Genomic DNA, 12,227 nt, shown 5'->3' with positions numbered 1-12,227 from the left:
GGGGGGAGGTGAAATCGTGAAGCAGCGGGTGCGTTGTTGAAATAGGTGAGATTGCGCGCAGCACACACGTGTGCGGATGCAAGTATTTTTTACCTCCAGGAGAACTCCGTCCGAGAGGTTCAAGAAATCTTCAACATTGAAAATTGCATCGGAGAGTTTGTAGACCGGTTCCATGACCTTTAGAACATCTACGAGCATGAGCTCGATGGCGATGCAGTTCTTGTGTAGATAGACGTTGTTGAACATGTCAAACCTCGTTCTGTAGAACGCGAAGACGTCTGACTGGCACTTCAGATCGAAAACGATTTTGCCTTCTTGGCTGATGGTACTGTTATTCATGAGCCGTCCAATATTGACTCTGGGTAGTCCGGGGGCGATGGTGACATCCCTGCGGAGGTAGTCCATGCGGTCGACGTCGAAGCCAGTGTCCGCGTTGTGGATGAGGGAGAATGCGCCTCTTCGGAACTTGTCGTCGTCGATCTTATAGTAATTGGTACAGGACATGGTGGCGGGGGAACGGGCGGGTGTGCCTAGGGAGGGGCTTAATACGGACTCGTTCATTGACACCATGGCTTCCGGCTGCCCAACGGCGCCGGCGCTGGACGAGTTTAGGAGGGAGTCCGCATACGTGCGCACTACGCCCTCTGATGACCGTGCAGCGTGGTACCCCATGCCAGGCCCGAAACTCGTATCTGCCCAGGGCAGCTGTGCCGGCTGAACCAAGTTGGCCGTGGCATCCGGCGTCTGTGCCTCCACTGTCTGTGCCTCCACTGTCTGTGTCTCGCCAGGGAGGTTCCCGAGGATCATATTACAGATATCTTTGCGGGAGACTGCACCACCCAAGTCGTCCACAAGAGGTCCCAGTGGGCCCGTATCGCACAAGTACTCCACGAGCGCGACACTCATGTCTTCATGATGCCAAGCGGGATAATAGTTATGTACAAACACTTCAAAGGCATGGCTGAATGGGCCATGACCAAGGTCGTGGCAAAGTCCAGCGATCTGAAGTGCAGTCTTAACCGACTCCCATTCAAAGGCGTTGGCGCTCTGTCGCGGATAGCACGAGTTGTGCAGCTTACTGAACCACTCGCCGGCTAAATGTCCCACACCCAGACAGTGTTCGAAACGTGTGTGTACCGCACTCGGATACACATAACTCGCAACACCCACCTGCTTAAGACCGCGCAAACGCTGGAACGGCTTCGTATCAATCACCGCCTCCCAAATGTCATTCGCAAATGTTATGGTGTCATATACCGGGTCTGCCACACTCCGGAACCTCTTGCACACCCGCTGCCGAGTCTGCATCAAATCACGCAAGTAACTTACCGTGTTCGGACTAAAGTGCACCAACTCATATGGACTCGCCAAAGCGCCTTCCAGACGAGCAAATGTGGTCACCCCAAAGGTCGATAAACGATCGTACAAGTCGCCCCGGTTACCTTGACTCAGCGCCCTACAACAACTCACACTATGTAGGTCTCCCCACCCGTGCCAACGAGAAGGTCTGCACCCGATTAGAACTGTCAGACCTGATTAGGGTGGGCCGGCAAGTTAGGGTGAGGGCGTACGGTAAGTGACTGTGGGGATGGGTACGTCAAGGTATTACCGTTGCAAGTCGCTGGCTGGGGTCATGTGTTCATTGACCGAATTGCAGGCGTTGGTTCGATTTCGGCGAAGGTGGATTTCGGCCATATGAAAACATGAGCGTTTATTTTGAAAAAACGTTCGGACTTCTGCATCCAGCTAGGCTCGACTGTGTGGTCGTTCCCAGGGGGTTATTTCGGTCTAAACAGTTGGGTGTTGTTCTCAGTTGGTTTAGGCTTCGACTTGGGCGGTGAGGAGGTTTTTGGCCTCGGGGGCTTCGTCGGCTCCGTTGCCGGCTTCTACGCCGTTGTGGAGTTCAAGAAGTTTAGCGGCATCAGTCTTGGGCTTTTTGACGACCTTGACCTTACGAACACAGACGTTTTGCAGCGGGTAGATATGCTTGCAGGCCTTTTCGATCTGTTTGCCGACGGCCTCAGGAATGAGCTTGCGGACAAGTTCGCGAAGGTTGCATTGAGATGCTTCTTCCTGCATGATCTTCACCATGTTCTGACGGATGGCACGGACCTGGGAGCTCTGGGCGTAAGAAGTAACCTTCTTCTGACCGGCTGAGCGACGAGTCATGCCGATGGCGAACATACGGAGCTGGTAGCCATCGAGAGTTTTGACGTCCACGTGCGCTTGGATGAGAGTATGCCATTTGCGCACGATGAAGCAGTAGTAGTCGCGAGTGATGTCCATACCATGGAAGTCAGTCAAACAGTTGCGGCCTTGCACGTCCTCGCAGATCAACTTAATCTTTCGGTGGCCCTGGCCCTCGTCCTTCTGCAAGTCGGCCATGTTGACGTCGAACACACGACCCTTAAGGTTGTCCTCCGCCTTCTTCAAACCCTGCGACCGAGAGCACAAGGTGTTGCCAATATTGGCCGTTTTGAAGTAAGCAGGCGCCTTCACCAGGTAATGCTCCTTCTTAGCAAAGGCATCCACCACCTTCTTCTTGCCACCCTTCCGGCCGCCCTTTGACACACGCTTGTTCTTTCCGATAGCCATAGCCGACGCCTTACTCGAAAAAACCGCCCCAAAAATCGCACGTTACGTCCCCTGACTTCTCTTAAACCCACAGTCAGAGTCCCCACAAGCCGTAGTCCAACTCGTAACTAGCCCCAGCGGGGTTCCCTCCCGGCTGCAGCAAGGCCGGGAGTTGGCCGAAATTCGCGAGACTAACGGCATCCTGGGGAAGACCAGGTCGTGCGAACCAAAGGCCCAGAATGGCAAGGGGAAAAGACACCTGGGTCAGGCATGGCAGCTTGAGGTTGGGTTGGAAGGGCCGTTGAGGCCACTGGGTGGTGAGAAACCAAGAAGTTGTTTCGGGGCTACCCATGCCCGGCGGCTCCGGTTTTTTTTAAGGACTGGGATGTACTGATAGTGGCAGGAAAGAAATGAGCACTGAGGCGATTCCTTTTGAAGGTGTTGAAAAACGCTTGGTCATCCAGTTTGCGAGGGTTCACGAAGACGAAGCACTTCCGTTTGGAGAGTGGAGCGATGAGGGGTTGGTCAAAAGCCCGTTGAGCATGTCGGCTGCTGAATGGCAGAGCGTGCTGAATGAGGCCTGTTGTGAGGTTGTGAGTGAGGTCTCACAGACGAACAGGTCTACGGGTGAGGTGACGCGTGTTTACCTATTGAGTGAAAGTACCCTGACCGTGTGGAAACAGGGATTTTTGCTTAAGACATGCGGGCGCACCACTCCCTTCCTGGCCCTGAAGGCCTTCCTCACGCGGTACAGCTGTTCGACTTTGGATCACTTGAATGTGAGCTGGATGACCTACTCAAGACTGAACTTTCTTCACCCCGAGTTCCAGATATACCCCCATCGCACGTTCGACGAAGAACAAACTTTTGCCACCGAGCACTTCATGCCGCTCGCAGCCACGCTGCACGCCTGCTCGCTTCCCGCCGGCAGGTTTGTGCTCCACGTGCTTTTCTACTCACGTGACCGTCCGGGTCAACAAGACCTCGCACGAAGCGAGACGTACGCCACGCTCAGCGATAGCGCCCGTGCCTTGACCAGCCCCGTCTCCAAGTTGTCTTCGGACCCGACCGGCTGCGACCCGTCTGGCTCAGACCCATCTGGCTCCGACCCCGTCGGCTCCGACCCGCCCTCGGACGACCTGGGTTACCTCATGAACGAAGTTTTGATGACCCGTATCCGACCAGATTGCGTCCGATGTCTTACCGGATATGACAATAAACAAGAACGCGATACATCACACGAACAGGCATCGGTGCTCCGTGATGTCCTTGCTGCCAAGTCCGAACACAATGTGGTGGACGAATTCTGGTTCGATCCTTGTGGCTATAGCGCCAATGTGCTGTTCGAATCCGAGGACGGCCGCCACACAGAGTATTTCTCGACACATATCTCACCTGAGGATTGCACCTCCTATGCGTCCCTAGAAATTGGCAGTTGTCGTCCTGTTGCCTCGCTCCTGAAGCAATCACAGTTTGCCCTTGAGCCACTGGTCGATTGCTTCGACGCTCAAAATCTCAATGTCACTCGCGTGCTCATTGTACCCTCCAACCATCAAGCCTCTACTCACGACTACCCCCTACAGACCGAGCAAGACGTCACTACACAGGTATTTGCCAACACAGATTTCACGTGCCTGATTACTCACACCGCCTCGACCGGTTCCTCCTTCATCGAGCCCACCACAATCACTCGGTCGACTCTGAAAACCTCGGAAATGGAGACCAGCGATTGCGTCCACGACATCAGTGATGACTGGGTACGCGGAGAGCAGATTTCCGTTTAGCCACTGAAGACTTCAGTGCAAAGATGTGGCAATGTTCTCCGGACAATATATGCCGGTTCTGTTACTCAACGCTTGATGTTCTGTCACCCGATCGGCCAGCAGTGTCTTGTCGTTCTCAACGTGGTTTCACAACAAGAACACAACAAGGTTTGGCATCGCAAGCAGCGTTGATTTTCGACGGATGAAAGACCACTCATGAGCATCTTTTTGATTTCGAACGGTCATAATGCGCAGCTAAAAAGCACCCCGGTTCCCCCTCCCCCTTGGGGCCGTCCCCCCTCTCTAAGGGCTGTTTCCCTCGTAACACATCATCCTCTTGTGGAAGGCGAACTTCGTGGAAGGCGAAGGTCTGTGAAAGGTGAACCCGTGAAAGGTCAACCATCGCCTTCCATTCAAACGTGTGGCGAGCCTGTCATGGACACGAAGACTTGAGACGATCGGGGCGAGTCAGCAGACCTCATGGACGCGCGGCGCTGTCCGGCATAGCGACGGCTTTCTGCGCTGAGATGGCGGGTGCCATCAGCAAGTCTTTTGTGCGGTCTGTTTTGGGGTCTGGGACTTCTCACCAGACGGGAGCTTCTGTCCAGGCGGGAGCTTCTGTCCAAGCGGGAGCTTCTGTCCAGTACGCCTCCCGCGCTTTTGCGGAGCCGCGTTCCAGTGGAAGGGGTGGAAGAAGGCACCCAAGTCTTCGACCAGTCCTTCAGATGGTTGGCTTGCTCGCGATCGTTCTTCACTTGGTTATGTTCCGCGTGTAGCAGGTCATTCACGCCCACGCTGCGACTCAAGCCGAACGCGACCACGAAGAAGAATGTCACCAGCAATAGAAACATCGCAAACACTGCACCCTGCGGGCACACTTAATCATACTGAAAAGACACCCCAACGCAAACGGGAGTGGCGCCAACGCAAACGGGAGTGGCGCCAACGCAAACGGGAGTGGGAGTCGATACACGGGTCTGACAGACGTACCCAGACCTATACCCGACCTCCAAATACGCCGGACACATACTCCGCCTGTTTGCACACACATGTGTCCGCTCATCGTTGACCAAGTGCTGCCTCCCACGTGTTCCATTCCGCCTTGCCGCTGGCAGCGGGAGGCGGCGGAGGTTGTTGCAGCACGCTGTTCCAGTCATCGTCCAGTTGCTCTTCCTCTTCGGTGAACGCGTTGTTCGCACCACTGTTGCCCCATTGATTGTTGCCCCACTGTCTCCCCTCCACCGGAACGAACTGTCGGTTGACCTGGTCCTGGGGAGGCATCCTGGCGTTAGCAGTAACACCCGAGCCAGCAACCATAGCCGCGTTAGCAGCCATGCGCAATTGTTGTGTCCGTATCGGCTGCGGTTGCTGCTGATGAGGAGGAGGAGAGAAGCCGCCACTGGGGCCCTCGGTTGCATAACTGCTCGCTGAGAAACCACTGGCTGGGTTGCCACTCGGCGGCTGGCCGACTGGCGGCGAGAAGTTATCCGTTCGGGCCGGACCCTGGTATTCGCTTTGAGGCCCTCGTCGCGAGTCGGATGCATAGTGGCCTTGTTGGCTGAAGCCTTGCTGGTTGCCGCCTTGTTGGCTGAAGCCTTGCTGGTTGCCGCCTGGTTGGCTGAAACCCGTTCGGTCCGGGTCCGTTGGCTGCCACGTTTCTTGGGATCGGTGCCCTGGTCTATGCTGGTGCGTGTCCGGCTGTCTATATTCGTTGTAATGGCCCTGCTGCCGGTTGCGGTAGCCTTCTTGGTGTCTGCTCTGGCCTCGGTTGTTGCGGTAGTTTTGTTGATAGTTCTGGTGGCCGCCTGTCTGGTGACCGTTCCGCCCGGCTGACTGGTAGCTTGCTGGACGGGCGTCCATCTGTCTCGTGCCTTGCCGGCCGTCCTGGTGGTACCCTTGTCCGCTCCCTCTGCTGAACCCTGGCTGCGTCCGACCCTGCTGGCCGTACGACTGGTTCCTGGGCTGCCCTCCGTGACCGGAAGGCCCCCCGTAACCAGAAGGCCCTCCGTAGCCAGAAGGCCCTCCCTGAGTAGAAGGCCCTCCCTGACCAGAAGGCCCTCCGTAACCGGAGGGCCCTCCCTGAGCAGGAGGCCCACCCGGACTAGAAGGCCCTCCGTAACCGGAGGGCCCTCCCTGAACAGATGGCCCTCCCTGAGTAGAAGGCCCTCCCTGACCAGAAGGTCCTCCTTGAGGAGAAGGCCCGCCGTAGCTGGAAGGCCCTGCGTAATTAGACGGTCCTCCGTAGCTGGAAGCCCCTCCGTAGCTAGAAGCTCCTCCATAGCTAGAAGCTCCTCCGTAGCTAGAAGCTCCTCCGTAGCCAGAAGGTCCTCCGTAACTGGCTGGATTGTAGGCACCCGACTGAGGCTGACCCGACTGAGGCTGACCCGAGTGAAGCTGAGGCTGACTTGAGTGAGTTTGAGCCGGCGGCGGCTGTCCATATGTTTGATACTGCGGCCCTGGTCCAGCCCCTGCCGGTCCAGCCCCCGTTTCGTTCGGGTCAGGATAGCCAGCGCTGGCAGGGTACCCGGTGCCCATGGCCTGGCCAGCGCCTGTTGGGTAGTAGGTCTGTCTCTGCCAGCCCTCCTCCGGAACGACGGGGGGTTGGCCGTACGCTCCCGGTGCACTCCCGTCTTCGCGACCGAATGATGCCTGGTACTCTCCCGCAGCGCCATATGTTTTAGCGCCGTAGGTCTTGTCACCATAGGTCTTGGCGCCATAGATTTTGGCACCATAGGTCTTGGGGTCCGCCCTTGCAGCGTCCGCCCTAGCCGCATTATCGGGCTGAGAGAACGTGTGTGGTCCACCCGCCTGTTCCGGTACGACTGCTGGCGGATTCGCCCTCGGTGCTGCGTCCGTCCCCGCCTGCGGTCCGTACGTCAGGTGCACGGGCGCCATAACGGCCTGGTAAGGCTCTGTCTTCGGATAATCCGTTTCACCCCAGCCTTGCTCTGCAGGTCGAAGTGACCTCCTATAGGCCGCATCCGCCACCGGCTGCCCATAGTCTAAGTAGCCTGGAGCCGCAACAGGACCGGCACCAGGACCAATACCAAAACCGGGACTCGAAGTCTGACCGAACCCAGAGGAAGAACTTGCCCCCGATCCGGGACACATCTGGCCGGGTCCGGAACCCGTCTGAGGGGCTCCGGGAGTTACTGAGGCGGATGCGCCGCCTGCTGCGTAGCCGATATGCTCGTATGGCTGCTCACCCGCCTCCCCCACGTCCGCAACCTGCGTCGTCGGGCCCACTTGCCCGATCATTCCGGCTGGGACAGTCGGTTCGCTGTAGAGGGTTTGGGCCACGGACGGCTGCGCCATGGACGGCGGCTGGCTCACGGACAGCGATTGGGTCATGGACGGCGGTTGGGTCATGGATGGCTGGGCTGGGGGCGAGAAGGCGCCATAGCCGGTGGGTCCGGAGTAGGGCGCGAAGCCGGAGCGCGCGGGCCGTCGCTTTTCGGCCGCGGGTTCCCCGGACGCGGTGGCGTCTGCGATGCCACCGCGTGCGCGTGGAATAGCGGGGGCCGCCATTGGCGGTGGCGTCGCTGTCTGGCCAGCGCGGCCGGGAGGTTCGGGACCGCGGGGACGGCGCAAACGGCCAGACGCGGGTCCGCCCGATCCTCCATAAGTATTGATGGGTTGTGTGTAACCGATATTGGGTCCACCGTAAGTGTTGGAAGGTTGCGTGTAGGCGGTAGCCGCCGGGCCTCCGGGGCCCCCATAGACGGCGGCGGCGGCAGCGGCAGCGGGTTCCCTGGAGGCGGCGGCGTAGAGTTGGAAGGATTGGTTGTCTGGACCGGATTCGGTGAGGTCAATGGAGGGGGGGTAGTCGTAGGGCCCGGCGTTGCGGGGTTTGCCGGTCTTCTTATTGGGTCGGTTGGGTGCGAGAATCTTCGGGTCTGCTCGTTTGTGTCCAGGCGTTCCATTGCGTTTGTTCTTATTCTTGTGTTGCATCGGGGCTGCTGGCACACCTGTGTTGTAGCCGTTAAGTTCCACGGGCGCGCCGTAGGGGAAGCCGCCGCCATCTCGCGCTGTGCCAGAACCAGCGGTCGTGGCGGAGGTCATGGCAGCCGCGGAAACGCCGGTGGACACACTTGACTCGCCACCGGCCCAGTTGCCCATGGGTCCCACACCGCCCGTGGGGCCCAAAACGGGGACGAAGCTGTGGACGGCGGAGAGGTGTTTGAGGGCCTGGCAACCAGCGACTAGCGCCTGCCAGAAGGCAGCCATGGCGCCACTCTGCAGCGCTGGTAAACTGCGCGATTCGACTGTCATCACCAGCGGCGAGACAAAACCTGCGGCTGCACCCGACGCCTCCAGGTCCGCCAAGTACTTGAACTCACCACTATTCACCAGCTCCAACTCCGCAGCTTCCAACCCTACCACCTTCGCGTCCGGCAATCCCGGCGGGATTATCACCCCCCTACCAGAGTCAGAAAGCACTCCCGAGTTGTTAGACACTAAGCTGGCCAGAAACGGCGGGACGATCCTAGCGTGACCAAATGGGTCCGGAGTCGGCGTATCTTCTGCCACCGCACCCTCTTCCTCGTCGACCGCGCCCTCCTCTTCGTCCTCCACGTCCCAGGTCGCCGGCAGCACGGTCGTTGGCACGTCCGCGACACTTGTTCCGAAGATCGAATCCTGTCCACACACACCGGTTCCCACTCCCCCTCCCACTCCCGGGCCACCGTAAACCGCGGTTGGTCCTCCGTAGAGCGCAGCCGCCGCGCCGTACGGCGACTGAAAGGCGCCCGACATAGTCCCGAATCCCGCAGGCTGCGGAACAGAAATCTCTAAACCGAGACCGAGACCGGCGTCGAGGCCTAGGTCAGCACCCACACCAGACCCTGCAAGACCAGACCCTGCAAGACCAGACCCTGCAAGACCAGACCCTGCAAGACCAGACCCTGCAAGACCAGACCCTACAAGACCGGAGAGAGGCTGGTCGCGATGTTGATTCTGAGCCTGAGCGACATGGTCGTTCCACCAGGCACAGAGCGCGCGGCGTTGTTTGCTGTTTCCACCCACGACAACGACAAGTTTGAAGTGTAGCACAGCGAGGATACCGAGCCCGTCGCGCTCGAGGTATCCGACACCGAGTCGGCGGCAGGCATCTTGGTCCGTAGCAAGTGCGTTCAGTGCACGACGCCAGTCGTCGAGATAAATCCAGGCGAAGGAACGCGCCAATTCGCGCTTCGCCAACGTTTGGGTCGAAGTCGGGGTGGAGCTCGGGGTCATCATTGGGGGTCCAGTAGTAGTCGGCACCGTTTGGGGGAACTGAACGGGTGCAGGTACTGGTACGGGTCCGGGTCGGGAAACGGGCCCGGGTCCAGGAACGGGTTCAGGTTCGTGTTTGAGCATTGCCTTGAACTGTTCCTTGAGGAGGACGACGTAATCTTCGGAGGCAGCGCCTTCCTCTTCATCGCTGAGTTCCCCGTCTTCGGAAGCGCCGTCAGGCGCACACAGCGGCGCCAGCCATTTCTCTACGTCGGGACAAACCGGTGGGTCACGGAGGAGCGTTTGTAGTGCCACGCGCCGCAGTAGTCGCTCCGCTGCGCCGGGTATCACGTATAACTTATTTTTCTCGCGCCAACATAGGTAGCCTTGGGTTTGGGGGGCTGAACCTTGAGGTGGACCAGAACTCTGGGCCAGGGTGTCGGAATGCAGCGGTGCCTCGGGTCGTAAGACGTCGGAATTGGTGTGTATGGTGCGTGCTCGTTTGTTGGTTTGCGTGAGGTGCTGTGCGGTAGTGAGAGTATTGGATGTGGTAGGAGGTGGTAGGAGGAGGGAGTCGTGGTTGCCTGGACAGTGTACGGTAATGTGGGCTTCGTCGCAGAGCATTTTGCCGAGAGTGAGGAGGCCTTCAGAATCGCCGTGTACGAGTACGACGGTGGCGGGTCGTTGTTGTTCGACGAAGCGTTTGAGACCGGTATGGCCGACATGGTTGGCGAATGGGAAGTATCGGACCTTGCAGCTGACGGGAGTATTGACGCCGTCGATTGAGACGGATTTGGCGCCATTGCTCACCTGTGCGCCAAGTGTGCCCGCCACGCATTTGCCCGTGAAAATCACCAAGTTGTTAGCACCCCCACACCAGCGCCGGAACAACTTAAGCGACAGTCCTCCCGTCAACATACTCGGCGATGCAAACACAATCCCAGGCCGCTCGTCCTCCGCAAACTCCGGTTCAAATTGCCGCACCGATGTCATCACCTGACCCAATACTCCCTGACTCGAAAACCCTTCATTCACTGGGTGCGCCGTCCTAGACACTGCCAAATCGTGTACGTGCCGAGCCACCTCCTCATTCCGATCCACCCACCTGTCCCCCAATCGCCGGACCTGATTTTTCGAACCGCGACTCTGGTCTGTAGCCTCTCCACCCAAGATCTCTCCGCTCGGACACAGCGGTATCTCCAGGTCCTCCATGATGCCCACAATCTCCGCCTTCAACTCGTCCAACCCTTCTGTCGTCTCGCCGGTCGTCCCGTCGGCGCCCTTGGTCGACTCGTCGCCATTGGTCGTCTCGTCGCCATTGGCCGTCTCGTCGCCATTGGTCGTCTCGCTGGAGGTCTTCCGGCCCCCAGTCTGTCTCTCTCTCTCCCTTTCTCGCCAGGAGATAGCGTCTTCAGTGAAGAAGGACGGCCATCGAACGGGTTGCACGGGCAGGTCGGTGTGCGCGGTCCCTTCAATGAAGTGCTGATGCAGATCGTTCGCTCGCTGGCCCAGGTAACCACCGATGTAGACCGGCACCTCATCGAGGGAAAAGCCGTAGTCCACAAGTCCCTTAATCATAACTGCCAAGATCTCCTGCGCCTTGCCGACTGAGAAACAAGGCACCAAGACCTTGCCCTTGTTCTTCAGTGTTTGTCCGACCACGTGCGACATTTCCCGGTCAATGCTCGGCCTAGAGTCCTTGTGGTGGATAGCGTATGTCCCTTCGCAAATCACCAAGTCCAACCCGGCGACCGAGGGAGAGAGGGAGGAGAGAGAGGTGTCGACTGTCGGCGGGATTCGAGCCAGGGTGCTGCGGCTCGCGGATGGTGACCGAAGTTCGTCTACCAAATACTCTCGGTTACTGTTGAAGTCGCCGGTATACAGGCAACGCGTGTGACCCAACTCCACTTCGAACATAACAGCACCGAGCACGTGCCCCGCCTTATGTGCCATTACACTCAAATCGCCTGCCGGCTGCGGCAGCACCAACCGCTCACCGACGGAAATGCTCTTCACCTCCTGCAACGTTTTGGCCGGCGACTCCACCTGAAACTCCGTCGAGTTGTCCCCGCTCTGTAAAGGAGCCCCTTGCACAGGGCCCCCGGTCGCTAGGTTTTCTTGTAGCGGGTTGCCGGTCTGTAGTGGATTAATGCTGGTTAGCGGGGCTGAATTATGGTGCGTAATACCACCTTGCATGTCTCCCAAAACCAGTTTGGACAGCTCGCGCGTAGCGGAGGTGGCATAGATGGGGCCTTTGTAACCGCATTTCTGCAAGAGGTACGGGACGGCACCGATGTGGTCGAGATGGAAGTGTGTGAGCAGCACACAGGAGACTTTCTCCGTAAGCAATGCCCCGACTTCACTGAGGGGCGAGTGGGCTGGAAGGCCAAGCCAGCGCCGGAAGTCGGGGTACTTCTCCGTAGTTGGGCCGAGGTGGATGCCGCAGTCGAACATGACGCTCAGAGCCGCCTTGCTGCCGCCTGCTTCCGCAGTTCTCCGGCCGTACTCCTGAACATTGGGTTTGGTCGTTCCAGTCTGCCCAATCGGTATCCACGAGACTATGATGCAGGACCGCCCTATCTCTCTGCCACCTCCAAGGACATCCACCTGCAGGCTGAAGCATTTCATAGTTAAAAATCGTCGGCGGCTCCGCTAGCTGGCCCAGCCATCCTGCAG

At 58.5% G+C, this 12,227-nt stretch overlaps 5 protein-coding genes across 5 annotated transcripts; 1 reads left to right on the top strand and 4 right to left on the bottom strand.

The window, feature by feature from the left end:
- On the bottom strand, positions 1-1,695 carry GNI_164510 (HD domain protein; the record flags this gene model as incomplete). Its single annotated transcript, XM_011134854.1, has 2 exons — positions 1-1,456; positions 1,610-1,695. Coding segments are annotated over 2 exons (1,542 nt in total), but the record flags the coding sequence as incomplete, so codon positions are not given.
- A 123-nt stretch (positions 1,696-1,818) lies between these two features.
- GNI_164500 (40S ribosomal protein S3a) lies at positions 1,819-2,595 on the bottom strand (the record flags this gene model as incomplete). Its single annotated transcript, XM_011134853.1, has 1 exon — positions 1,819-2,595. The coding sequence occupies one exon, from the start codon at positions 2,593-2,595 to the stop codon at positions 1,819-1,821; it is 777 nt and encodes a 258-aa protein (XP_011133155.1).
- A 389-nt stretch (positions 2,596-2,984) lies between these two features.
- On the top strand, positions 2,985-4,358 carry GNI_164490 (S-adenosylmethionine decarboxylase; the record flags this gene model as incomplete). Its single annotated transcript, XM_011134852.1, has 1 exon — positions 2,985-4,358. One exon carries the CDS (start codon positions 2,985-2,987, stop codon positions 4,356-4,358), a length of 1,374 nt encoding a protein of 457 aa, XP_011133154.1.
- Positions 4,359-4,750: 392 nt separating this feature from the next.
- On the bottom strand, positions 4,751-5,188 carry GNI_164480 (hypothetical protein; the record flags this gene model as incomplete). The annotated part of the gene is made up of 1 exon (XM_011134851.1): positions 4,751-5,188. One exon carries the CDS (start codon positions 5,186-5,188, stop codon positions 4,751-4,753), a length of 438 nt encoding a protein of 145 aa, XP_011133153.1.
- A 208-nt stretch (positions 5,189-5,396) lies between these two features.
- On the bottom strand, positions 5,397-12,179 carry GNI_164470 (putative metallo-beta-lactamase domain protein; the record flags this gene model as incomplete). Its single annotated transcript, XM_011134850.1, has 1 exon — positions 5,397-12,179. The coding sequence occupies one exon, from the start codon at positions 12,177-12,179 to the stop codon at positions 5,397-5,399; it is 6,783 nt and encodes a 2,260-aa protein (XP_011133152.1).
- Between the last annotated feature and the right edge of the window lie 48 nt (positions 12,180-12,227).

The sequence above is a fragment of the Gregarina niphandrodes genome (genome assembly GCF_000223845.1).
Source record: "Gregarina niphandrodes unplaced genomic scaffold scaffold00052, whole genome shotgun sequence".
NCBI lineage: Eukaryota > Apicomplexa > Conoidasida > Eugregarinorida > Gregarinidae > Gregarina > Gregarina niphandrodes.
The sequence above is the reverse complement of the archived record's forward strand: the minus strand, read 5'-3'. Positions and strand labels throughout refer to the sequence as shown.